Genomic DNA, 25,369 nt, shown 5'->3' with positions numbered 1-25,369 from the left:
GTGGCCTATCAGGTCCTCCCCATCTATGCATTTCTGACCTGACTCGTTCAGCCAGTCCTTAGCCCACAGAAGAGGAAGAAAGGAATCTGAGATGTCCAGGTGTCGCCTGGAGGGGGATGCTCGCTCCCATTCCAGCCCACAGCCGCCCTGGAGGGGAGGGGAAGGGAGCCCTGAGCCCACTTTACCCGCGAGGTGCCTGCAGATGAACGGGTCATAACCCACACCTGCCAAGCTAAAGAGCTCCGCTCTTCTCACGACACCAACGCAGGTGAGCTCAGACACTTCTGGTGAGGACTCGGTGGGTAAAGGGGGGACAGACACACAGCCAGTGCTGGGGCACTGCGTGCGGACCTGAAGGCTGAACCGGGACCAGCAAGGAGAAGGAAGCAGAAAAGGGCTCCAGGAAGTGGGCTCAGGAGGCAGCAGGAGCACAGATTAGGGAAACTGCCCAGAGGTCTGCACAACGCGCCACGGGAAGCCGGGAAGCCGCAGGTAACAGCTCACAGCCACGCCCCTCCTCAGGCAGGAGCAGGGCCATCTCTGATTGGCCAGTAAAGATGAAGAGAAAGGGCAGGTCCCCCCATCCCCCCTCCCCTGGGCGGGGCCCCTGGGGCGGAGGCAGGAACACCCTGCAGGGTGAGCAGGTGAGCGGTTCTAAGCCTACGGCTACGGCTCTGTACACGTCAGTGACCCCCAGCCTCGGTCTCCTCCCGGAACTGAACTTTGGACTCGAAGATAACACCGCAGCTCGCTGTGCCCAGGGCACACTTTAACCTACAGTGGGTGCTGGGCACAGGTGAAGCTGGTTGAATGAAGTCAGTTCTAGCCGATGGCTTTCCATTTCAGGGTCCTTCGGCCCTGTGGAAATTTAATTAGCACCACCCCCCCTTTTGAGCCAGAGGGCAAGAGAAGATGCTAGAACCCTCCAGGGCCGGTGCTTCTCCAATCAACAGCCTGGCAACAGCGTCAGACCCACTTGCCCAAGGCCTGGTCCGAACCTGCCGGCCAGTGGGCTTCTCCACGGCTCCTCCTCAGGCCCCCACCTCGGGCCAGCGGCCTCCTTCCGGCAGAAAAAGGCCCGGCTTCCCCCCTGCCCGTCCCTGGGGCCCCAAGCAGGGTCGGCGCCAGCCCTGTCCTCACCCCACTGGCTCTCCCTGGGCGCCCCCGTTCCCTACCCATCCCTCGGCTGGCTGAGTTCATCGTCTCATGGCTATGAGTCACCCCATCCCCGTGCTCCCAGCCACCCTGCACCCTTCAGCCCCAGGCTCCCGCAGGCCACAAGGCCCTGCAGATGCCGCTCCCTCTCAGAGGGAAAGACACACACACACCCACCCACACACACACACACACCCACCCACCCACCCACCCACCCACACACACCACACACACACACCCACACCCACACCCCCACCCACCCACCCACCCACACACACACACACACACACACACACTCCTCTGCCTCTCTCCTCAGGCCTCAGTCTCATCACTGAGGCCAGTCCGCCTGGGCCAGGCTCTCTGTTCTCTCTCATTTCTCATTTTTTCCACTCACTTAACTCAGTTTGTAATTAAAAAGTGATGATGATTAGTTAAGGTGCGCCTCGCTTGTTAGTCCATCAGCTCGGTGGGTGCTGCGCTATTTCTGCCTAGTGCTGCATTCCCAGCACGAAGCACAAAGCCTGGCCCAGAATCCACACTCACGTCTGAGAAAGGGAGGAGGGAGGGAGGGAGAGGTTACGAAAAAACAGAGGAGTGGCCCAGGGCCACACTCAGTGGTGTGATGATTGCCTAACAGCTGTTCCTCGGAAGAAAAACAGACCCAGGTGTGCGGTGTTTGCAGATTTCCATGGTGTAAACGCTCTCACCGTGGCCGTGGCCGGCTCCCAGCCACCAGACCCGCATCCTGAATGTGACCCAGCCGGCTCCCGCACCGGGACTGACATTTGGTGCCCAACGTGTTTTTAAATGACATCAACTTTTGACTCGATCCTGCCTGGGACTGAAGGCCAGAATGAACTGGGACTTGCAAAACAATGCTAAAGATAAGAGGTTTTGCAGCTGGTCCAGAGCAAGAAGATGAAGGAAAGGTGAGACCTGGGGACGAACACTGTCCCCCAAAAGATGGAAGAGCTGCTTAGCAACTGTGAAACTTCCGGTGTCTCCATCAGTGAGGACCACACCAGATTCTATGCTTAGGAGCTCGTCATGAGCAAGTCAAAGTCTATGAGAAACGCTGTTATGCCCACTGACCTAACATTTATTTCCCTTCCTAGCAATTCATCCTAATGCCTCAATAGAAGCAAATCTGACACCTACAACACCAAATCAGAAAGGTACTGAGATCCTAAAAATATTCGAAGAAAATGTGTTTTTTCCCTAATATTCCACGATTACAGAAGCCCTAAATCTACCACAAAACCCAGAAACCATAAAAGATTCACTTGACTCTATCCAAACCAAAAGTCTCTGCGTGACAAAAATACCATAAACAAAATCAAAAGACAAACAACAAACCAAGGAAAAACATTTACAAAACATCCAAAATGCTTAATTTACTTTATGCATAAAGTACTCCTATAAATCAGTAAGAAAATAATGCCCCCCCAAATATACACACAAGAAGGCAAAGGATGCGAAGAGACAGTTCAAAGAAAAGGAAACACAAATGGCTCAAAAAATTTCAGAGATATTTAACCTCCCTCCTAACAAGAGAATGGAAATGACAACGACGACCAAATACAATTTCTCACATGTCAAACTAGGAGACATTTAAAAGTATGACAACCCCCTGGGTCAGGGAGGGTGTGGGAGTGGGGCCTCACCCTTATGGATGGAAGGGTGAAACGGCGATAAAATCTCTATGGAGAGCACTTTGACAACATCTGTCAGAATTAAAATGCAGCCCAGTTTGACCCTCCACTTCTAAAAGTTTCATGTGTGGGGGGAGTTTCATTATATATTATGTAATAACAAAGACTGGAAACAACCGAAATGCCCCCTTGGAAGGTGGCTTGTTAAATTATTACACAGAAAAGAGTGAGGGGCTCCCTGTACTGATAGCACCCATCCCCAACACAGGTGAACAAAAGGCCTGCAACACTGTATACTAACAGCTTGTGAGAGAAAAATATATAAATGAAAATATACTTGGAATATTTCTGGAAGGATACATAAGGAACTGGTAACCATGGCTGCTTCCAAAGAGGGAAACTGGAGGCAGAGATGTCGAGAAATGTTACTTTTACTGTTTGCTTTTGGTCCCATGTGATGCATTGTCTATTTCAGTAAGTTTCTAAACACAGTCAGGCACAAAGATGTTCACTGTTGTGTTGTATATAGTAGACACACGAAATAAAACCACACTAGGATGGCCTAAAGGTGAGTTCTTTCTAAAGATATTCCTATTGCGATGACATTGTAATTATTTTTCACCCTAATTAAATCGTACTGAGTCACTTTAAATAACTCCTAATCTTGAGCCCCAGAAAAAGAATTCAAATTTCTTCCTGGTGTATTTAAACAACTCTCAGGTTACTTACAGGATAAAGGCCAGCAATCTGTGAGAATTCTTGGCGAACAGAAAAAATATCAGAAGACTGGAGATAAACAAACATCTTAAATTTCACGTACAGAAAGAGGGTGTTGCTAACATTGATAGTAGGCAAAATTCTAGGGGTTATTCAAGGAAGTGGAGAGCGTGAGAAACCAACAAGGGTTCACTCCGAACAAAGCAGGAAAAGATAAACCATGCAAATTACTGGGAGGAGTATTTTAAAGTCAGCAGAGTTATGTTAAGCACTGACGATCTTTCTACCCGGCTGCGGATAAAACGCAGAGCAATGAACGGCATTTGGAAGTTGAGGACCAACTTTCTGGTCCACTCAAGGCTGGTGAACTGACTTAAAATCCAAGACAACACTCAGTGTTAAGACTGCCTTGGACGGCTCAACATTCTTAATCAAAGGAAGTAACAGGTGAAAATGTTTTGAAAACTTTAAAGGGCAGCACAAAAGGAAGGTGGTGGCATTGGCATCATCATCATCATCATCATTATTATTACTATATCAAAGGCATTGCAAATTCTGGTTAACAAATACCAGGGACCAAGGCAAAAAATAGAAATAAAAAAGATCCCACCAGGAGAGATCTAATAACCCAAAACTAGCAAGATGAAACCTACATGGTGCCCCACATCACACGAGCACAGGCTGAGAAAGCCCTGACATAACGGGATCCCATGGAGGCCCCGAGGTAGACAGATGACACGTCTACTGAAAGCCTTAATGATCGACTGTAAGCTTCATTAGTGAAGTGTCCAATGTCTTCTCTTTCTTCTGATCAGAACACACAGTCCGTGCCTATTGTGTTCTGGGTGCCATGCTTAAAAGATACATATGCCACGTGGAACCATCAGAATGGCGAATTCTGTCCCATATGGAAGGACTGAAGGAGCTGGAGATTTCTTAGCCAGGGAAGAAACCAGTCCTTGGGTATCCTCAGGTAGCTGAGCATGTATTATATGAAGGAAAAAGAATCACTCGGAGGAGAGAGCTGCACAAACAGGCATGAGATGACCCGCGTTATGTCCACCAAAAAGCACGACTCTCTGCAAGGAAGACTAACCAGCTAACGGGGTTCTGTGCAAGGCACAGCCATGCCAGGGATGCTACCCAGGAGGGGAGAGACTCTTGTCAGTTCTAAGACCCCTTTTAACTATAACAACCTGGGACTCCATCTGCCTTGACAGTTTCACGTGTGTAAATGCTATTATAGCCTGTATACTAGACTATACAATATATGATATAGACATTAATGATATATATCTAGAACATATATTTAATATAATGTAATATGTGCCTGGTGGTTCTTCTGTATCCCCCTCCCCATCTAATACCTGGGGAGAGAACTGACCCTCTCTCGCAGGGAGGCACACACCTGCTGAAGGAAGTCTGATGATAAAGACATCGCACGGGGCTTCTTTGTGAGTGGGAAGATCGTGGCCCTCCGTGGGGGAAGATGGCACAAAAGGCAACTTCTCAGACCCTGAATTTTCATCCAGTGACAGAAGGAGAAGCCTGCCCCTTCTGCTCCCACTTGCAAGCCAAGCTGACAGGCACCTGACCTCTGGAATCAGCACCCATCACAATATGCATTCTACGTCTGTACATCTGATACAGATCCAGCGGACACCGCCATCAGAGGAGAAAGCCGGCCTCAGTACCTGCCAAAATGTGCTTAAAAAGCTCTTGAAAGCGTTGGTTATGGAACAGAACAGTCCTTTATTTAGATCTTATTGGTGCGTGAAAATCAATATGTCCTTTTTAGTCTTTATCTTACAGGAAAATGCATCTCTACCTATTGCCCCCAAGTGTTCACCTCCCGGACTGCCTTGTCAGCTGTACGTAACTGACGCACCCCAAACCACGCTGCACACCCTCGTGCCATTTTTGACCCCCTCGAGTGCTCACTTGGAACACCTGTCTGGCTCTCCAAGGCGCCTCCATAGCCTGCTTTCAAGAACTGTTCTCTAGTTTTCTCTTCCCACCATCCACGGCAGGGTCCCCACCACTGAGACAATGATCCTCTGACCCACCTCCTTGGAGGCTAACTTCCAAGTTGGCCTCCCCTGTGACCCCAGAATACAGCACCCTCTACGCACATCTGCTTTGATCCACATCATTCCTCCTGTACTTTAGAAAGAGGTTCAAAGTATTTGACAAGTTGCAAATCCTTACTTTCACAGACATACAAACAGTATTAAAATAGTCACTGTTCTTAAGTTTTCCGTGCGGTAAACAACCACCAGATATTCACCTCTACTGATGGGAAACAGTCCCAGAAACGCCTTGGCAAAGGACAGGCTGACCGGCGGGATCAAGGTGAACCAAGCTAGAAGGATCTCTCCATTAACAGCTAAGCCAGCCAGACAGTTCCCGGAGGACAGCTCATTTCTCACCAGGCTGGTACAAGCTGAAGACAAGGGTTATGATGTGTAAGAGTCTCATCTTACACATCCATGAGGCACAACTGTTTACTAACACACGTCTGGGGCAGGGGGGAGATACACGCACATAGATTATTATAAACTGTCAAATTTCAGTCTTGCATTTAAACAAAGCATTTCAAACTCTGCCCAGAACTGCCCAGAAGTGGGAGAAAGGTCTACATTTACTTTGGAAGGCAAATTAGTTATTTAAAACACAGAAGGGGCACAATAACACAAGTTGTTTGACACACTGGCATACAATCTCTCTTGTATGTTAAGAAATCCAGAAAACTGTAGATGTCTTAGGCACCGATTGTCTAGTACTGCCCCTTCCCCATCTCTATGACGGCCACAGATCTCTGGCAAACACTCCTACTCCATTTCCCAGGATGCAGCACCTCTGCTAGACGGCCCCCCTGGGCTAGAGCAAGTCAGATGTCCAGGTAAAGCTGGCCAGGATCTGACCTCAACGCCTGGACAAAAGGGCTGCTGTGTGACAGCAGGGGTGGTCCCGAAACGCCACAAATTCTTAGCATCCTTCCTATACTCCAATGGTGTTTGCTACAGTCCCGAGAAGACACCTGAGGGAACACTGCGGGGTGGGGGGGGCGAAGTCCAACGTGAAATACGCCGACCTCTGGGGAGGACTGAGCTTGGGGAAGGGGAATCTTCGAAAGCTGTTTGCTTCTCTGGCTACAGTCTGAGCTCTTTAGTCAGCTTTAGTCTGTTTCCAAAGCCAGCGCTGGATGGCTGAGGTGTGCCCGGAAGAACACCTGGGAATAGGAACTATTTTGGCGGAGGCTATTTCTTTGTGGGAGACTTGGGGACAGCTGGCATGGCAAAGGGCAGAGCCCGGGGCCGGGCTCCAGCGGGCAGACCTTGAGAGGGGCGTCCTCCAGGGACAGCTGGTGACACATCAGGCCTTACCCTCCGCGGGCCACCCCTGCCTAAAGCGACAGCTCGAGGGTGGGGGAGGGAAGCTCCAGCCTTTGCAGAGGGAGGGGCGCCCCTTCCGTGTGTGCTTTGGGACAGGAGTTTGGGTGCCAACTCGGAAGGCTAAGGTTCCCCTTAGCGTAGGTAGTTAGGGCCACCGCAGAGGGCTGCCGGAGCCCGGCTTCACACCCAGGCAAACACATCTGTTTGGGGGATGGAAGGACAGCAAGCCCACGTGAGGTGCGAGGACACCTCGCACGAGGGCGCGGGGAAGGGCGCGAGGACCGCGGAGGGCACAACGCTCAGGAACGGGACGGGGGGCTGGGGCGGTCGCGGCCCTTACCTTGCTGACCACGTTTTGTACCAGGCCTGTGCGGAGGCCGTAGTCCCACGCGTGGCAGTCGCAGTTGGAGGCGTTGTCCCCCTTGTCCCGAGGAGACGGCAGGGGCGGCGCGTCGCCCCCTTCCGCGCCGCTGCCGTTGCCGTTGCCGTTGCCGAGGGGGCCCGCCGTCCCCCAGGAGGCGGTGGAGAAGGGGGTGGTCGGGGCGCTGGTCCAGTTGGCCAGGTCGCCGCCGCCCCCCCGGGCCGTGGCCGTGACCCCCGCCGGCTCGGCGCCCTTGCCGTCCCCGCGGCACCAGAAGTTGGGCTGGTCCAAGAGGAAGGAGTCCGAGAACTGGCTGAAGCCGATAAAGAGCGCCGGGATCCAGGTGAGCAGCACAAGGGTCTTCTGGTAGCCGCCGCCCAGGCCCCCGAGGAAGGGCAGCACCGACCCGTCGTAGTCCAGCAACAGGAGGCTCGGGTGCGGGCCGCCGGCGGGGTGCGGGGCGGGCAGCGGCTGGATGTCACCGCCGCCGCCCGGGCCCGCGCGTCCCCCGAGGGGCGCCGAGGCCGCCGCGTCCCCGGGCGGCAGGGAGCCGTTTTCCTCGGCCGCGGGAGGCAGCCGCCCAGGGACGCCGCCCGCCGCCTCGCGCCGCCGGTCTATCGCCATGGCCCGGGTCCGCGGCGCCCGCAGAGGAGCATAGAGCGCAGCGGAGGCTCCCGCGGGGACCCGGGCAGAGCGCGCGGGCCCGGCGCCGCCGCCGCCGCCGCCGCCGAGGAGGGCCCGCCGCTCGCAGGGACGCTCGGCCGCCGCGCGCGTCACTGCGCCCCCATGGCCGGCCACCCGCGCCCCGGCTGCGGCCCCGGCGGGCGCCGGGCGGAGGGCGGGCAGAGGCCGCGGCCCTCAGCCGCCGCCGATCATCGGCTCAGAGGCCCGGGCGCCGGCGGCCGAGCCCGCCGCTCTCCGCGGCTCCGCGCCCGGCGCGCGAGGAGGAGGAGGAGCGGCGCCGCGCCTGTGCCTGTGCCTGTGCCGGCCGGCGGGGGCCCTGCGGAGCGCGACGCGGGCGGCTCCACGCTCCCCGCGCGCCCGGGATGTATTTATCCGACCCCGGCGCCTCCCGGAAGCCGCGAGCTCGATGCCAGCCTGCCGCGCCGACCGCGCTCCTCGGCTCGGCTCCGCGGCCTCCCTCCGCCTCCCGCGGCCCGGCCCGCCCCCTCTCCCCCCGCGCGGTGGAGGTAACGCGGCACCTGCTGCGCCGGCTCCTGCGCGCGAGCGCCCCCTCCGGTCCGCCGCGCTGCCGCCGCCACCGCCGCAGCAGCCGGGGAGGGGCGGGGACACGGGATGCCCGGCCGCAGGGCGCGAGGATCCCCGCCAGGCTCCGCTCCGCCCCCGGCAGGGAGAGGAGGAGGCGCCACGACTGCGGGCTCGTGAGGCTGGCGGCCCGGAGGGGCGGCGCGCGTTGAGCGGGTGACCGGGTGGTCCTCAGGCTCGGCTCCCGCGGCACCGGCTCTCGGTGACCTCTGTTCTCTTCCCAAGTACCCGCCACCAGCTGCCCGCACCCCACGCCAGGTCCCGAGGCCAAGGGTCGGCAGCGTTCGGGAGCAACCCCCTTGCGCTGTTTCGAGGTGCCGACACGGTTGATTTTCGAGTCGAGGGGGCGCATTTGCCAATTTCAGGTCGTGGGTGACCCGCAGCGTCGGGTCACCCGCGACCGACCGCAGCACCCACTCCCAAATCTCCATTTCTCGCCCCACTCCCAAAGGAATGCTATGTAAGCACGAGGCCGGAAGGATATATTGCCAACACCGAGTTATATGTACACGACCGTGAACGGTTCTGCTGTTCCCCACCCCCTCCCCAAGATGCATTCCGGCCTCCGGCGGAGCGCACAGGCGCACACGCGGAGGCTGGACCCCCCCTCCTCTCCCGCACTCCCGCGCAGACCGCGCTGCGGCAACCGTCCGCGTTCGCATGTTTCCTCCTGCGCCCGGGTCGGCTGGCCCCTTCACCAGGCGTGCCCAGTGATAGGGCCCTTGACGTTCTAAGAAGTTTATTAATGGGTGTCTCAGATAGAGCAATCCATTTCCAGCCTTGTTTGGGGGGGGAAGTGGGAGAAATGCTTTTGCTTTCCAGAAGAATACACTCTAAGCTGCATATACTGAACGTACTCCTGCATTTCCATTATTTGCTTACATTTTTAACCAACAGTTCTTTTTTGTTACGGGCAACACGTACTTACAATTTAAAATACTTGCACACCAGAGAGAGATTTCTTTAAAAACCTTCTAGCGCACCGGGCCTTGGGGGCGGGGGAGGTCGTGGACTCCGGTGTGGCTGAGAAAGGGAGATTAGATACGCAGGGGCGCAGGAAACACCAAACCGCCGAGAGATGGGTCCCAAAACCTGCACGTATTTTAACACTAAGCACTTGTTAGTGTTCAGTATTTCAGTAAAGATTGAACTTTGCAGGGTTGGCTTTCTGATACACACGCTCACTCAGTCCTCATGAGACCCCCAAGAGGTGGGTCTTCAAGATGAAGCTGTAGGGTTAGGGCGTTGCCCGCAGCAGAGCCAAACTTCTGGCTTGGAACCAGATCTTCTGACTTTGCACTCCAGGATTTCTCCGTTTCAAAAAAGGCAGGGTGAACAACACCAACAAAACCTCAACAAAGCAAGCAAAAAACCAGCGGAAAAAATCATAGGAAAGAGTTTTAAAAGATATTTGTCAATATACATTTTTAGGTGGGAGAAGCCCTAGCCCTGGGGTGGTGGGGGAGTTTTATTGCCAAGCTGTTACTAGTTCTTGTTTCAAAAAGGTGATAAAAATCCTCAAATGGTACATTCCTAAGATTTGGGGACACACTCGAAATGGTGCCCTTTAAAACTCAAGCTAGGGCTTCCCTGGTGGCGCAGTGGTTGAGGGTCCGCCTGCCGATGCAGGGGACACGGGTTCGTGCTCCAGTCCGGGAAGATCCCACATGCCGCGGAGCGGCTGGGCCGGTGAGCCATGGCCGCTGAGCCTGCGCGTCCGGAGCCTGTGCTCCACAACGGGAGAGGCCACAGCAGTGAGAGGCCCGCGTACCGCAAAAAAACAAAAAAACAAAAACAAAAAAACCCCTCAAGCTAAAAGGAAACCACATAAGATGTTTGGAATTAGGCAGCTGCAGCACTGACCCAGGCATTGTAATTAAATTGCTGATTAAATTAGGGGTTTCCCCAAATCCCTCTTGGATCAGTATGCCCCCCAAATCTAGTCAGGAAGATTAAAAGGTAGCAATTAAACTGGCCTATAATTTATTAAGACATACCACAAAAAGTGACCTCACGGAGGGACCTAGAACCAAAAGAGCAAAGAGAAAGAACTGGAAACCCTGATGGCTGCCGGGTTCACTGGCTCCTATACGGCAGCCACTCAGGCACCTGCTATCACATTACCCTAGTCTACTTTACTGCACTGTAGTTTTCACCAAGTGCTAGTTTTCTTGTTTATTTATTTATCTACTGCCTCCTACCTCTAGACTGTTCCTGTACTCAGCTGTATTTCTGGTGCCTGGCACACGCAAGGCAATATGTATGTGCTGAATAAATGGGTATATCCAGTTACTATTACCGAGTGATATTATCTATTGGGATCCTCCATCTCTGTTTACTTTGCTTCTTACGTCACCAAGCAACCTTTTCATGTTTGTTTAGTCTCTCAAATATAGTGCTCAGATCAGCCAGCAGGAGAATTCAAATGATCTTGACAATTCTATGTCTTAGTGGAAGTTATTGTGGTTGGTGGATTAGCTCCCAATGTGAAGTTCTTGTGGGCAGTTATCAGTCTGCAGATGGACGGTTTGTAGGCCAGAAGCAGCTCACAGACTACACACGATGCTTCCAGAAAAATAACTGCCAACATTTGAAAATCGGGAGATTGAACATTTTTTAAGTACATCGCAGAAGCCCTGGCCCTTGTCATGCCATGTTTCCTTGGAAGGCAATGGAAGGACAGGAGTTCTCCAGCTCGCCTTTTTTCTGCTGGACACACAGGGATGTGAGTACACGTCACTTGTCTGGCCCCGGAGAACGTCTGAGACTGTGACCCTAAATTTATGTTAGTATCCCGAACTCACTGATCTCCACTTCTCTTCCTTTGAAAGCATGTTAAATAATCTGCCTGTTTGTAATTTTCTTAAAATTGAGAAAGTAACAAGAAGAAATAAAAGATACAGCCAAATCACCCATGCACTTGAACAATTTTATTTCCTTGGAGATAGCAGGAGGAAAAAATATTTAGCTTACTTCTAAAGTTGACAGAAATCTAATTTTAAATCCTCCATAATTCTGTAAGAGTTAGTTTCAAGGAATTGGTGTCAGAGTTAATTAACTTAAAATGTACAAAGCAATCATAGCAAATGGATTTCACATTGGTTTTTTTACCTGTATGCTCATGTTTTTTCTTTATACTTGAAATATGGATAGATATATTTTAAAATATCACGTCCTTTTTTTTTTTTTACTGCAGTTTGGTTTCTTTCTTTCAGATAGCTATTTGAAAAGTAGGTTATCTTGATTTTTAGAGGATGGGAGAAAGTGATATGAAATTACTTCAAACTCTACTTGTGTACACTTGAACATTATTTACATCATTCTTTGACTTTTGGAATGTTAACTTTGACTAACAAGGAATTTGACATTTACAAAACCTATCATAAGTGAAAATGCAACAGCTATTTTTGTTCTGTTGAAGAAGTAATAAAAATGTCACAAAATCTATCCAAAAAAAAAAAAAGAACTACAGGTAATATCCTGAGAAAAACTACTTACTCGTGGAGTACAAGCCAATTCATTCTTCCTGATCAAAAGACCAAGTGAAAAGAAATAACAAAGTGAAGATAAGACTTCTATGCAAAAAGCTATTCAATTGTAAATGTGATTGATAGGGCTGAATTAAAAGCTTGGTTAAAATTTAATTTTGAGCGCTTTTATTGAGTTTAAAAACAATTAGTATAACAAATTGATCTAGAATTGGACGGTTGGCTTTTGTTTGCTAAAAATCACAGATGTCACGTTTGCCTTATCGTGGTTAAGAGTGTTCATTGTGATATCACTTATATGTAGAATCTAAAATATGATACAAATCAACATATCTATGAAGCAGAAACAGACTCACAGATATAGAGAACAGACTTGTGGTGGCCAAGGGGGAGGGGATGGGGAGGGAAGGAATGGGAGTTTGGGAGCAGCAGAGGCAAACTATTATACATAGGATGAATAAACAACAAGGTCCTACTGTAGAGCACAGGGAACTATAGTCAATATCCTGTGATGACCATAATGGAAAAGAATCTGAAAAAGAATATGTGTGTGCGTGTGTGTGTGTGTAAGAGTCACTTCGCTGTACAGGAGAAATTAACACGACAACCATGTGGCTGTGTCAAAGGGATGAGCTCCTGATTTGAGCAACAACATAAATAAAGTCGTGTTGGTTAATAACCCAAAGTATGAAAGAACTATCCTCAGATCCATACTGATATAAACAAGTGATTGAATAAAGAACGAAAGAAATGGGGAAGAAGAGATAAATCTCCCCCGTGGAAGAACTGTAGATACTGTGTGTAGGTACATGACCCTCGAGAAGGTGGAGCATTAACTCAACACTCATGAAGTGTGGGCTGCCCACAGTGTTTCCTTCCAAAGAGGACAACATCGACAGAGACAAGTCATCTTGAGAGCATGTAGCCTTGACCTGGTGTGATGAGAAGGGCCTTTACCTCTGGGGTCTTCCTCCCCCAAACCCATAACCCCACTCTAAGCAGGAGGAAAACACTAGGCGTATCCTAGCTGAGAAGTTCTACAAAATACCTGACCAGAACTGAAAACTGCCCAGCTCATCAAAAACAAGGCAAGTGTGAGAAACCGTCACAGCCCAGAGGAGCCCAAGGAGACGTGAAGATCACGTGGGATGGGATCCTGGAAGAGAAAAAGGACATTCTGTCAACACTAAGAAAATCCGAGTGAACTATAGACTTTAATGAATAAAAATGTATCAGTATTGGCTCATTCGTTGTGACAAATATACCAGACTAATGTAAGATGTTGATAACGGGGACGTTAGGCGTAGGGTATATGGAACCACTCTGTACTATCCTTGTAATCTTTTTCTATAAGCCTAAAAATATTCTAAAATAAACATTTTAGTTTTTTTAAAAAAAGGTGATTTAACACTCTTTCCAAACATGATTTCATTTTAAGCTCTAAATCAGCAATTTCCCTCTGAATAGTTTCTATCTTTGGGATAGTACATTTTTTAAAATTTTATTGACGTATAGTTGATTTACAATTTGTGATGATATTTTTAATCAAGTAAAGATTTCATGGTTCGGAACTCAAAGTCGATGGGGGGCAGAAGAAAAAAAAAAGAAAAAGAAATTTTAATAAAAGCTTGTTTAAGTAAGTGATTTTTAAAACTACTCCAAAATGTTAAAAAGACACCAACAGCACTAAACCTGCCTGCTGTGGTCCAGTCTCTGGTCTGTCTGAAAGGCTGGCGGCGTGGAGGGTGAGCCTTGAGCCCAATCTGAGGGTCATGACGACCAACTGCTCAAATTTTCCTGTTTCATTCTAGATTACATTTCCATCTTTTATCCAGTTTTGATCATTGACCCAGAAATGCATTTATATCTAAGTTTTCCCTTAATTTTTCAGTGTTTTTCTCCTGTGGCCTTGTTAACCTCCTCAAAGATTCCATTTCTTTAAAGTTAACATAGAGCCTTCAGGGAGGCTGCAAAATTCATGTGTGTGGAATAAGCAGCCGCTTTTAGCGAACAGAATAGAGTGGCCGTAGCCTCCAGGTTAATGGCCTTTGACAAGAGTGTCTCCATCAACCAGAAAATGCTGGGAATATAAATCTAAGGGCATTCAAGTAAAACTCCATTTTCTAGTGTATGTCCCTACAGGACAGAGCCCTGATTTATATGCCTCAGGAGCCCCCCTGCCTGTCACAGGGCCTGGCACTCGGTAAATATTTTTGGAATGGATGAAGAGTGGGGTGATAGATAGGATTTTGCCAGAAAGAGAAGAGGGAACAGCCGAAGGAACAGCAGGAAGGAAGGCACCGAGGTACAGGGAGTACACGTTTGTGAAGGTTTAGGGACCTCATGAAATTTCCATCTTATGATTTAATTATGGTATTTATAGGGTAAAATTTGACGATACTCTTTGTGAAATAATAAGAAATATATCTATGGGTCTCTGCCCCTGGTTTCTGGCACAGGACTCCGAAAACCCTTGTAATTTCCTAAGTGATGAGAACACGAGGAGCATCTCTTGTTCTAATATTTGGTCTTTGACCCCCGTTCCTGACACAGAGCTCCTGAAACCCTGGTAATTTCCTGGGTGATAGGAGTGTCTTCTGTTCTAATGAGGTGACTCCGGGTGGGCTCCTGGAAGCGGCTGGTCTGCAGAAACACCAAGCCATGATGAGAAGCTTGGAATATCCAGCCACCCTCCGCGTTTCTCTAGAGAGGGAAAAGGGGCCGGAAGTGGAGTTAATGACCCATCATGCCCACGTGAGGAAGCCTCTGTAGGTAAAATCCCACTAGTGTGGGGTTCAGAGAGCTTCCAGGTGGGTGAGCACAGCCACACAGGGAGGGTGATACACCCCAACTCCAGGGGGACAGAGGCTCCTCCTGCACTCAGGACCCTCCCAGACCTCGCCCTGTGCATCTCTTCATCTGGCTGTTCATCAGTGTCCTTTACTATATCCTTTAATAAACTGGTAAAGGTAAGTAAGCGTTTCTACATCTGTGAGCCCCTCTAGCAAGTTAATCAAACTCAAGAAGGAGGTCATTGCAACCTCTGCTCTGTAGCTCAGGGGTCCCCACCCTTTTTGGCACCAGGGACCAGTTTTGTGGAAGACAGTTTTTCCACGGACTGGGGCCGCCATGGGGAGATGGTTCAGGTGGTAATGCAAGCGACGGGGAGCAACGGGGAGCGACGGGAAGCATTGGGGAGTGACGGTGAGCGACGGGGAGCATTGGGGAGTGACGGGGAGCATTGGGGAGTGACGGTGAGCGACGGGGAGCATTGGGGAGTGACGGGGAGCATTGGGGAGCGACGGGGAGCGACGGGGAGCGACGGGGAGTGACGGGGAGCGACCGGGAGCATTGGGGAGTGACGGGGAGCGACGGGGAGCGGCAGGTGAAGCTTCGCTCGCTCCCCCTCCACTCACCTCCTGATGTGCGGCCTGGTTCCTAACAACCAGCCCGTGGCCTGGGGGTTGGGGGCCCCTGCTGTAGCTGGTGGGTCAGAAGCACAGGTGACGGGCGGCCTGGGCTGGAACTGGCATCTGCCGTGTGGGGAGGGGTGCCGTCTTGTGGGACGGAGCCCTAATCGGTGGGATCCGAAGATAACTCTGGGTCAATAGTGTCTGAATTGAATTAAAGTGTAGGACCCCCAGCTGGTGTCCAGAGACTTGCTTGATGTGGGAGAAAACCTCCCACACGTGGTGACCGGAGGTGAAGCATTTTCCGTGAGCAGCAGAGGAGAGTCACAGGTGAGAAAGACACAGTAGAGAAGAGCGTGGGGAGGAAAAAACTGCACTTTCCAAAAGACTATTTTAGGGGCTTCCCTGGTGGCGCAGTGGTTAAGAATGCATCTGCCAACGCAGGGGTCACGGGTTTGAGCCCTGGTCGGGGGAAATCCCACATACCGCAGAGCAACTAAGCCCGTGAGCCACAACTACTGAGCCCGTGAGCCACAACTACTGAAGCCCACGTGCCACAACTACTGAGCCCACGTGCCTCGAGCCCGCACTCCACAACAAGAGAAGCCACCACACTGAGAAGCCCGCGCACCACAAGGAAGAGTAGCCCCCGCTTGTCGCAACTAGAGAAAGCCCGCACACAGCAATGAAGACCCAATGCGGCCAAAAATAAATAAATAAAATTTTATTTTTAAAAAAAGACTATTTTATTTGTTTGGTTTTTTTGTTTTTGTTTTTGCGGTACGCGGGCCTCTCACTGCTGTGGCCTCTCCCCTTGCGGAGCACAGGCTCTGGATGCGCAGGCTCAGCAGCCATGGCTCACGGGCCCAGCCGCTCCGCGGCATGTGGGATCTTCCTGGATCGGGGCACGAACCCGCGTCCCCTGCATAGGCAGGCGGACTCTCAACCACTGCGCCACCTGGGAAGCCCAAAAAGACTATTTTAAATATCAACATTAGGAGTTTTGAAAGGACGTTAAGAAAATCCTAGGGAAATACCTCACTTTAGAAAATGACTTGATTGAGGTATACTTTACATACACACATTTAAAGTGTACAGTCCAGGGATGTATACGCCTGCGAAGCCCTCACCCCCATCAAGATGCAGACGTCACCCAGAAAGGTTCTGCTGAGCCTCTTTGCAGACAATCTCTGCCCCACCTCACCTCCCTAGACAGTGACTGGCCCGCTTCTCTCACTGCAGGTGAGTCTTTCCTATTCTCAGCTTCGAGTAAATGGAACCAGGCACAGGCTGTCGTGCGTCCGGCTTCTTTCACTCAGCATAACACTTAGGAGACACGCATGTTGCCCATTATCAGTACTTCATTCCTTTGTATTTACTGCTGACTGGTGTTCCATTGTGTGAATACCCCAGGACTTGTTATCCATTGCTCTGTCCGTGGGCGTTTGGGTTGGGTCCAGTTGGGGCCACTTGGAATAAAGCTGCTCTGAACCCTCAGATACAGTTCTTTGTGTAGACACATGTTTTCATTTCTCTTGGGTAAGTATCTAGGAGCAGCATTGGTGGGTTATATGATAAGTCATATCTTACTTTTTGAAAATGATACCTTTTGTGTCATTAACTCACAAAAAGTGTCCTTATAGCCACTATTTGAACAAAGAACCCAGGCTGGATAGAGCGTCATCCGAGCTGGCATGGAACAGCTTACATTCTTATATTAGAATAATGCTCGTATTCTTTGGGGACACAAGTGACAATGGGGAGATGGCACTGAATATGCTGGTTGGTACGTCTGAGCTGAAGTGAATACTTTACACGTCAGTATCTGGGAGTGGATTCATTTTAGGCAGCATATCAGGGTCTCATATTTGCTTACATAGCAAGACATCGACAGGAAATGACCAGTACTGCGAGTGCATTAGTATTTTTTTCATATGAAAACTATACACCCAAGGCAAACTGACTTATGCAAAAAAAGAGACTTTACTAGCTTATGTAACCAAAAAGACCAAGGGTGACATGGCTTTAGACATGGCTGAATCCTGCTCTGTCTCCACCTCCAGGTTGCTTTCTTCTCTGTCACCTTCGTTCTCAGGCTCCGCGTGGCGTGTCCCCTGCTCACTCACCCCGGCAGCTCCCGCAGAAAGAGGCAGCTCTTCTCTAAAATATCCCAATAACATCCCAGCCGGTCTTGTCAGCTCTGACTGTTGCTGGCGGGTCCCGTGCTCTTTTTGAGCCTATCACCATGGCACCCAGGCTGTGATGCTCTGGCCAGGCTTGGTCACATGCGTGGAGGTGGCCTTAGCCTGGTCTGAACTGCAGGCCTGAGCGGGGAGTAGCAGAATTCCCAGGCGCAGTTACCAGAAGCAGAAACAACGATGGCCATTTCTGTGCTGGTTAGAAACGTTGTGCAAACTGTAGAGTTTTAAATATATTGATGTCACTCAGGCTCCTTAATCTGAGAAAGAAAATGGATGAGACATTAGTTACAAGTTGTCAGGAGAGAATCCTCCACTTTTCAGGATAACTCATCAAATAAATTAGAGGGAACTACCACCCACAGAACACCAGTGACTCCCAGGTACTAAACTCCACTTTTCCCTAAAGCAGGTGGGGGAGTGCTACTCACGTGGCCGTCATCACGTGATTGGGATGCAGGACCTTCCAAGGCCTCCTGGCTAGAGGGATGCTTTGCCTAGACCCCACAGGGCCCTTGTAACTAGTTTTGTTGGGAGGGCTTGGGGTTGGGGAAAGGAGGCTGGCTTTAAGGGATGTTCATCCCATCAGCCCCCAGTGGAGACTTTTTTTTTAACATCTTTATTGGAGTATAATTGCTTTACAATGGTGTGTTAGTTTCTGCTTTATGACAAAGTGATTCAGCTATACATATACATATATCCCCATAACCCCAGGGGAGACTTTTCCTCAAAGCGTCGCTCTTGGACGCCTGGAACCCATGGACCAAGTCAGCAGGAAGCCCTGGGAATTCAGTTTCCCTTAACCTGGAACAGGTGAGTTGGGGGCAGTGAGGCCTCTGCCCTCTTGCCTGCGTCCTCATTCCAGGGTCTGCTTCCAGGCGTCAAAGCCTAAGTCAAGGAGCATAAAAGTTTCAAGCCCCCCAAACGCTTGGCAGGATACCGTCATGGAGGAAGCGGAGCATCTGAAGTCAGACCTCCTGACGTTTTCTCCAGACCTCACACCTTCCGGCTGTGTGACCTTGAACTGGTCTCATCACCTCTGTGAGCCTTACTTTCCTCATCAGTAAAGTGGGAATAATCATAACACCTGCCTTACCTACAAATCACCTGTCACATGGGGCTGTTGCGAGGGACACATGAGATCATGTGAGCAGGGAACTTGGACGAGTGAAAAATTGTACAATATCCAGGATTATTTAGGTGCCGTCAGATGTGGTCATCTTGACCCCAACCCCTCGAGAGATCCAGAAGGAGCTTATCTGATTGCACATCATCCCCACAAACTGGGGTCAGATCCAACATCAATCAAACAGAGAAAAGAGGTTGGAATCCCCAGGACAGTTCATTCCGTTAGCTCTGCTAAATAATTCTGCAGCCGGGCCCGATAGACACAGAGCTGGAGTTTGCTGCCTGCGGTCAGACTTCCTGGTAGCGGATGACTCTGGGTAAAGTCCCAAATCTCCGGTGGCCTCTTTGCCCAGGGGCAGGCCACCCGGTCCTCTATCTTGTCGATGGGGCTAAATCCACATCACCAAGTGTGGAGGACCGCCACACCCCACCATCCAGTGTCATGTCCACCTCCCCACCCCACCCAGGAACAGCCCCGGCCAGGCTTCCCTGGTCCCGATTTTATCCCCTGGTGGAGTGAAAGCCTGGTCCTGGCCCCGCCGCACCCTGTCTGCCCTGTCCTGCTGCAAGCACACCGCTCTGCATCTTTGACAGAAGCAGAGATAGGACATGCTCCTAACAAACTCAAGAACCATCCCGGTCACTGACACCCTTCCCGGTGTGCTGCCTCACCTGAAGTACCTGCACACCTGTGAAGGCCACTGTGGAGGTGAGACAGCAGCCTTCAAAGGTGTTGAGTAACTTGCCCAAGGTCACATGGTGTGCAAACCAGGACTCCAAAACTCAGACGGTTCTCCTGCCAGACTCAGAATGCCAGCCCACTACGCTCAGCACCTGCTCCGCTCCTGTCCTCTCAACAGAAAGTCATGCCAGGGGCCTCCTTGACCCCTGCCTTTGTTCCTGGAGCCGGCTTCCTCTCTGCCCCAGTACTGGTGACCTTGGGAAACCCCAAATTGCTCCCCTACAGGAAAATGCCCTGTAGTAAGTACAGCTCCTCAGGTCAGCACTGTCACCCACCGCCCTCCCTGGGGGACATCTCTGAGCCCTTAATCTCTCAGGAATCATTTATCTAGTCATTTCAGCATCAACCCTTAGTCAGTGAACAAAATAGAGCCCTAGACGGTGAAGCCTTCTTAGAAACTTGCCTGATTCCCCCTTGTTTTGGGTTCAGAAACATTCTCTCACTGAAAAGGCTCTGGAGTACAAAATTTTGTGTCTTCCCCTCTGTCTTCTGTGTGTGAGATGCTCAGAAAATCCCACTGTTGGACACGGAACTAAACAGAAGCACAGGTGAACTCCTTCAATCCCTCGCCCTTCCCTGGAGGCTCTGGAGGGATTTGCCCTCTTGGACTGGAGCCTGAGCTAGTCTGAGGGGTCAAGGGAACCGGGTATCGCCCTCAAGATGCTGGAGGAGTCTTTCTGCAGAAAAGATCCAAAAAATGAGAATCTAAACTCCATTGCCTACAATTCTATTTTATGCTTTTACCTTTTTCCCCACCTAGTTCATTTTAAAAAATGACCGTAATGCCTTGCATCAGATGAGACTTTTACATATAGAAACAGATATTTTTATTTTATTTTATTTAAAAAAATTTTCATTTTATATTGTAGTATAGTTGATTAATAATGTTGTGTTAGCTTCAGGTGTAGAGCAAAGTGATTCGGTTATACATATATATCTATCTATTCTTTTTCAAATTCTTTTCCTATTTAGTTTATTATAGAGTACTGAGCAGAGTTCCCTGTGCTATACAGTAGGTCCTTATTGGTTATCTATTTTAAATATAGCAGTGTGTACATGTCAATCCCAATCTCCCAGTCTATCCCTACCCCCCACACCCTTCCTCCCAGTAACCATAAATTCATTCTCTAAGTCTGAGTCTATTTCTGTTTTGTAAATAAGTTCATTTGTATCATTTTTTTTGATTCCACATATAAGCGATATCATATGATATTTGTCATTCTGTCTGACTTACTTCACTTAGTATGATAATCTCCAGGTCCACCCATGTTGCTGCAAATGGCATTATTTAATTCTTTTTTATGACTGAGTAATATTCCATTGTGTGTGTGTGTGTATATATATATATATATATATATATATATATATATATATATATGTGTCACATCTTCTTTATCCATTCCTCTGTTGATAGACATTTAGGTTGCTTCCATGACTTGGCTATTGTAAATAGTGCTGCAGTGAACACTGGGGTGCACGTATCCTTTCGAAGCAAGTTTTTCTCTGGATATATGCCCAGGAGTAGGATTGCTGGGTCATATGGTAGCTCTATTTTTAGTTTTTTAAAGAACTTCTATCTGTTTTCCATAGTGGCTGCACCAACTTACATTCCCACCAACAGTGTAGGAAGGTTCCCTTTTCTCCACACCCTCTCCAGCATTTATTGTTTGTGGACTTTTTGATAATGGCCATTCTGATTGGTGTGAGGTGATATCTCACTGTAGTTTTGATTCACATTTCTCTAATAATTAGCGATGTTGAGCATCTTTTCATGTGCCTCTTGGCCATCGGTATGTCTTCTTTTGAGAAATGTCTGTTTAGGTCTTCTGCCCATTTTTTTATTGGGTTTTTTGTTATTTTGGTATTGAGCCACATAAGCTGTTTGTAAATTTTGGAGATTAATCCCTTGTAGGTCACATAGTATTTTCTCCCATTCTGTGGGTTGTCTTTTCGTTTTGTTTATGGTTTCCTTTGCTGTGCAAAAGCTTTTGAATTTAATTAGGTCCCATTTAGAAACATGTTTTTAAATGATCAGAACATGAGCACACAAGTCTCTCCTCTTCTCAGAGAACAATGGACCTGTGAGGAAGGTGCTGCTATTGTTCGAAACTTTCAGCCTCATTTCCTGAAATTGCATTTGGAGCAGCACATTCTTTGAATTTTCTTAATTGTGAAAAAATTTTTTACACTCTTGACTTTAACTGGCTGAAAGTCCATTGAAGCCAAGTAGAGTGATTAACCTGAGAAGCATACCGTGGAGCTTGAAATGACTTTGACTGTGAAGTAAGGGGAGAGTTTCCTGTGTGGTTCTACGTGGCTCTGAGGGTCGTGAATTTCTTCTGAGGCCCAGGAGGCTGTCAGGGAGGGGAGGCCTTTCCCCAGAGACGGTGACGGTGACGGTGACAGGCTTGGCCGTGCCACTGAAGGCCTTCCCATCTGCTCCATCCTCACTCGAAAGCACCACACTCCCTCTTGATCTTTGCTGAGCGTTTATCCCTCACATTTTCATTTAATGAGGGTGACACCATGTCCAAACCCCGGGAGGAAGTGGAGAAGAATTTAAATCATCCCTTGAGCACAAAAAGGCAGTTTTGTGTCCTCCACAAAAAGGCAGTTTCTTAGTTGTTCTCACTCAACCCAGCTTTCCAACTGGGCAGATGAAAGGATTCCTCTGGGGTCTCTCTTCTCCGATCTTCAGTTTTTTCCCTTTCAAAGGAGAACACATGTGACGGGCACCATCCACGTCCCCACCTAATGAGACCTCAGGGTGTCAAGTCCTGCTCATCCTGCCTGGCAAGCTTCTGCACAAAGCACCTTCATCAAGAGTCTGCTAGGGTGGTTGGGAGTCCGCCTGCCGATGCGGGGGACGCGGGTTCGTGCCCCAGTCCGGGAAGATCCCACATGCCGCGGAGCGGCTGGGCCCGTGAGCCATGGCCGCTGAGCCTGCGCGTCCGGACCCTGTGCTCCGCAACGGGAGAGGCCACAGCAGTGAGAGGCCCACGTACCACAAAAAAAATAAAGAAAAAGAGTCTGCTAGGGATCTTCAGTAGCTTTAGGTTCACCGGCTGATTGCTGAGCCAGGCGGGAGGATGACTCAGGTGTTTCCAGCCCACTTCTAACTACCCGAGCCCCATGGGTTCTGGGCTCAATGCTGATCCCAGCAGCATCTACACTGGTGCTGGGCCTCACTGTTTGAAGCTCTCTGTTGCCAAGAGAGGCTATTTTGCATTAAACCCAAGTGTGAGCTCACCAGTGAATGCCTCTCAGAAGCTTTGCAAATAGCCGCCCATGCCCCTGCCTCCAGCAAACGGAAGAGGGAAGAAGGAAGAAGCAGCTCTTTAAGGGGCGAGTTAGTTCATGTGTTTGCCTGTGCATCATGGCTGGTTTTCTTCCAAGAAAACAAAAAATCAATACCTTCTCCCCATCCCGGGTGAGGGATATAGTTTTGGATGATAACACACCAGGAAGCTAAGCAGACCCTCCAGCCTTCTGACTCTAAGCCTCTCGATTTCTGGGAGAGGAAACTGAGGCCCAGGGAAATCAACTCCTTTGACCAAACTGAAGATTCCATCGGAGGCCAACCTGGAACTAGAGCTCAGGTCTGATTCCAAGTTAACACATGTGGGTGCCGCTCCTTAGAAACTGAGTTTGTGTAGGACGACCAGGGTCAATTGTGAAACGATTGACACACAATCAATAGGGCACTTTCCCTGATCTCCCTCCAACCTCATTTCTCTGGAAACAGATAGCTTGAATGTATTAAAATAAGTTCTCTCTGGGCTTCCCTGGTGGCGCAGTGGTTGAGAGTCCGCCTGCCGATGCAGGGGACGTGGGTTCGTGCCCCGGTCCAGGAAGATCCCACATGCCGTGGAGCGGGCCATGGCCCATGAGCCATGGCTGCTGAACCTGCACGTCTGGAGCCTGTGCTCTGCAACGGGAGAGGCCACAACAGTGAGAGGCCCGCGTATGGCAAAAAAAAAAAAAAAAAAAAAAAAAATCAATGCAATACTTAAATTAAAATCCAAAATAAAAATGCTACTCACCCAACGTTTCACTTTATCTCCTGAGCTTAATTTTACAAAGCCCCCAAAGAAAGGCAATTCTTCTGGAAAGGCCAGCTTCTCTTATGAACTCTGCCCTGCTTGAGATTTCTAAACCTTTTCAAAGCTTCTGAGTCTTTTTCAATCAACCTCTGACCTCAGCACTCAGAGTCCTGGAAGAGCTGACTTCTGTCACAGACATCGGAGACACTAATAAGGCAATAAACAGGCTCTGAGGCTCAACCCCAGCTCACAGCCACGCGGGTCTTGGTTTCTGTGGGCGCTTGTCGCGGGCTGTGTGGACGTGTCAGGGGCTGTGGGCCTGAGGGGAAGAAGAAGTTCCTCTTTCTTTCTGGCAACATGATTAAATTGCTGGACCGACACAAAGTGAAAGAGCTTTGCAAAGTTAAATACAGTGCAAATACCCATGATATTGTTGGTCTGGCCAAAATTTTCGTTCAGGTTTCTCCATACGATGTTATTATTCTTTTTCAATACTAGGCAATTATTATTGAATTATCATTCAATTGTTCAATGTTGTTCTTATTCTACTAAAGTACAGGTGCAATGACTGAATGTCAGGGGAAATGACTTTCTGAAGGAACTGGCGGTTTCTTGCTAAGAGGGGCGGCATTGCACTTTTCTTTGCGGGAAATGAGCACAACTTGGAGTGGTGAGACCTTAGGATCTGGGCTCCTTACATCATCAGAGCCTCAGCGATGGCTCTGCTCATCTCTCTATTCCTTTGGGTGTTACTTGTTTATTACGCATAAACCACATGCTGGTTAGATGGTGCTTGTGAATAGAATCAAATATTTCCACTGCCTTGCTGATGGCTTCTAAGCCCCTTTTGATGTGTCTAAAGAAAAAAAACCACTTGATAAAATACTGTCTGGTCCCCGTGGTGGCCTCTGTCCAGTAAATGTTGATTCCCATGGCAACTTCCTGTCTCCTAGACCTACAGGGGGAAACTGTGGGATTAAACCAAATGTAAAACCCTTCAAAGCATCCCTTTATCAGCCAGCGATAGGAAGAGCTTTTAAGGTGGTCATGATTTGCAGGTGGTCATGATTTGCAGTGTGTTGCCCATGTTATTTTCCCAGCCAGAGAAACGAGGTGTCTGCCCAGAGTGTCACGTGGGGGGATGTCCACAGACACGTCTTATTCCAATGACAGTGGGAAACTCCAGGATGGCGCCAGGTGAGGGCGGTGGACCTGGCCTTGTCGACTTAGGGCAAGAGCTCTTTACTTGGGGTCGGTGGACCCGGAATTATATGCCAATTGTGTGCATTTACCTGGGGGAGAAGTTCCCATCTTTCCTCAGGCTTTCAAATGGGGCCAAGACATCTCGAAAGATTGAGTTCCCAAAGTGGAAGTCTTTTTAACGTCAGTTTACTGAGATCTGCCATAAAAAAATCTCACTTTGCTACAAAATTTTAACCATGCACTTTAAAAAAAATGTGGATAATTTTAAAGTGAGTTAATTTATTTTAGATTTAGCACCAAAAAAGATGGTAAGAAATTAATTCCATGCATTAATGTGCTCTAGAACCAGGCACTTCCCTTCCCTGGATGAACCATTTGCAGTTTGGTTGATGGCCTGACGGGTATATCTAAAACTGTGTATTCTTGTTCATTCATAAAACACTCATTGAACCTAACACCACGTGCCATATACTGTGACAGGACAACCGCCCAAAGGCTGAAGGGACCGATGGGGAGTTCACAGTCCAGGTAGCAGCTGGTGATAGTGCCAGATGTTTTGAGAAAAGCAGGTGTAGGGCACCACAGAACTCCTGACCTAGGCGGGGTTCAAG

General features: G+C 49.4%; 1 protein-coding gene across 2 annotated transcripts in view; it reads right to left on the bottom strand.

Annotated features, from left to right (window-relative positions):
• Positions 1-7,904, bottom strand: part of SLC22A23 (solute carrier family 22 member 23) — a gene marked incomplete at its 5' end in the record, with an annotated part of 143,476 nt that extends 135,572 nt beyond the window's left edge. For both annotated transcript variants that reach the window (XM_079712244.1, XM_079712243.1), the window contains one exon: positions 7,260-7,904. In XM_079712244.1, the coding sequence (XP_079568370.1) occupies positions 7,260-7,904 (645 nt within the window). The remainder of the gene's footprint in view (positions 1-7,259) is intronic.
• Between the last annotated feature and the right edge of the window lie 17,465 nt (positions 7,905-25,369).

The sequence above is a fragment of the Hyperoodon ampullatus genome, assembly GCF_949752795.1.
Source record: "Hyperoodon ampullatus genome assembly, chromosome: 10".
Taxonomy (NCBI): Eukaryota; Metazoa; Chordata; class Mammalia; order Artiodactyla; family Ziphiidae; genus Hyperoodon; species Hyperoodon ampullatus.
Note: the sequence above shows the minus strand (reverse complement) of the source record. Positions and strands in the feature narration are given on the sequence as shown.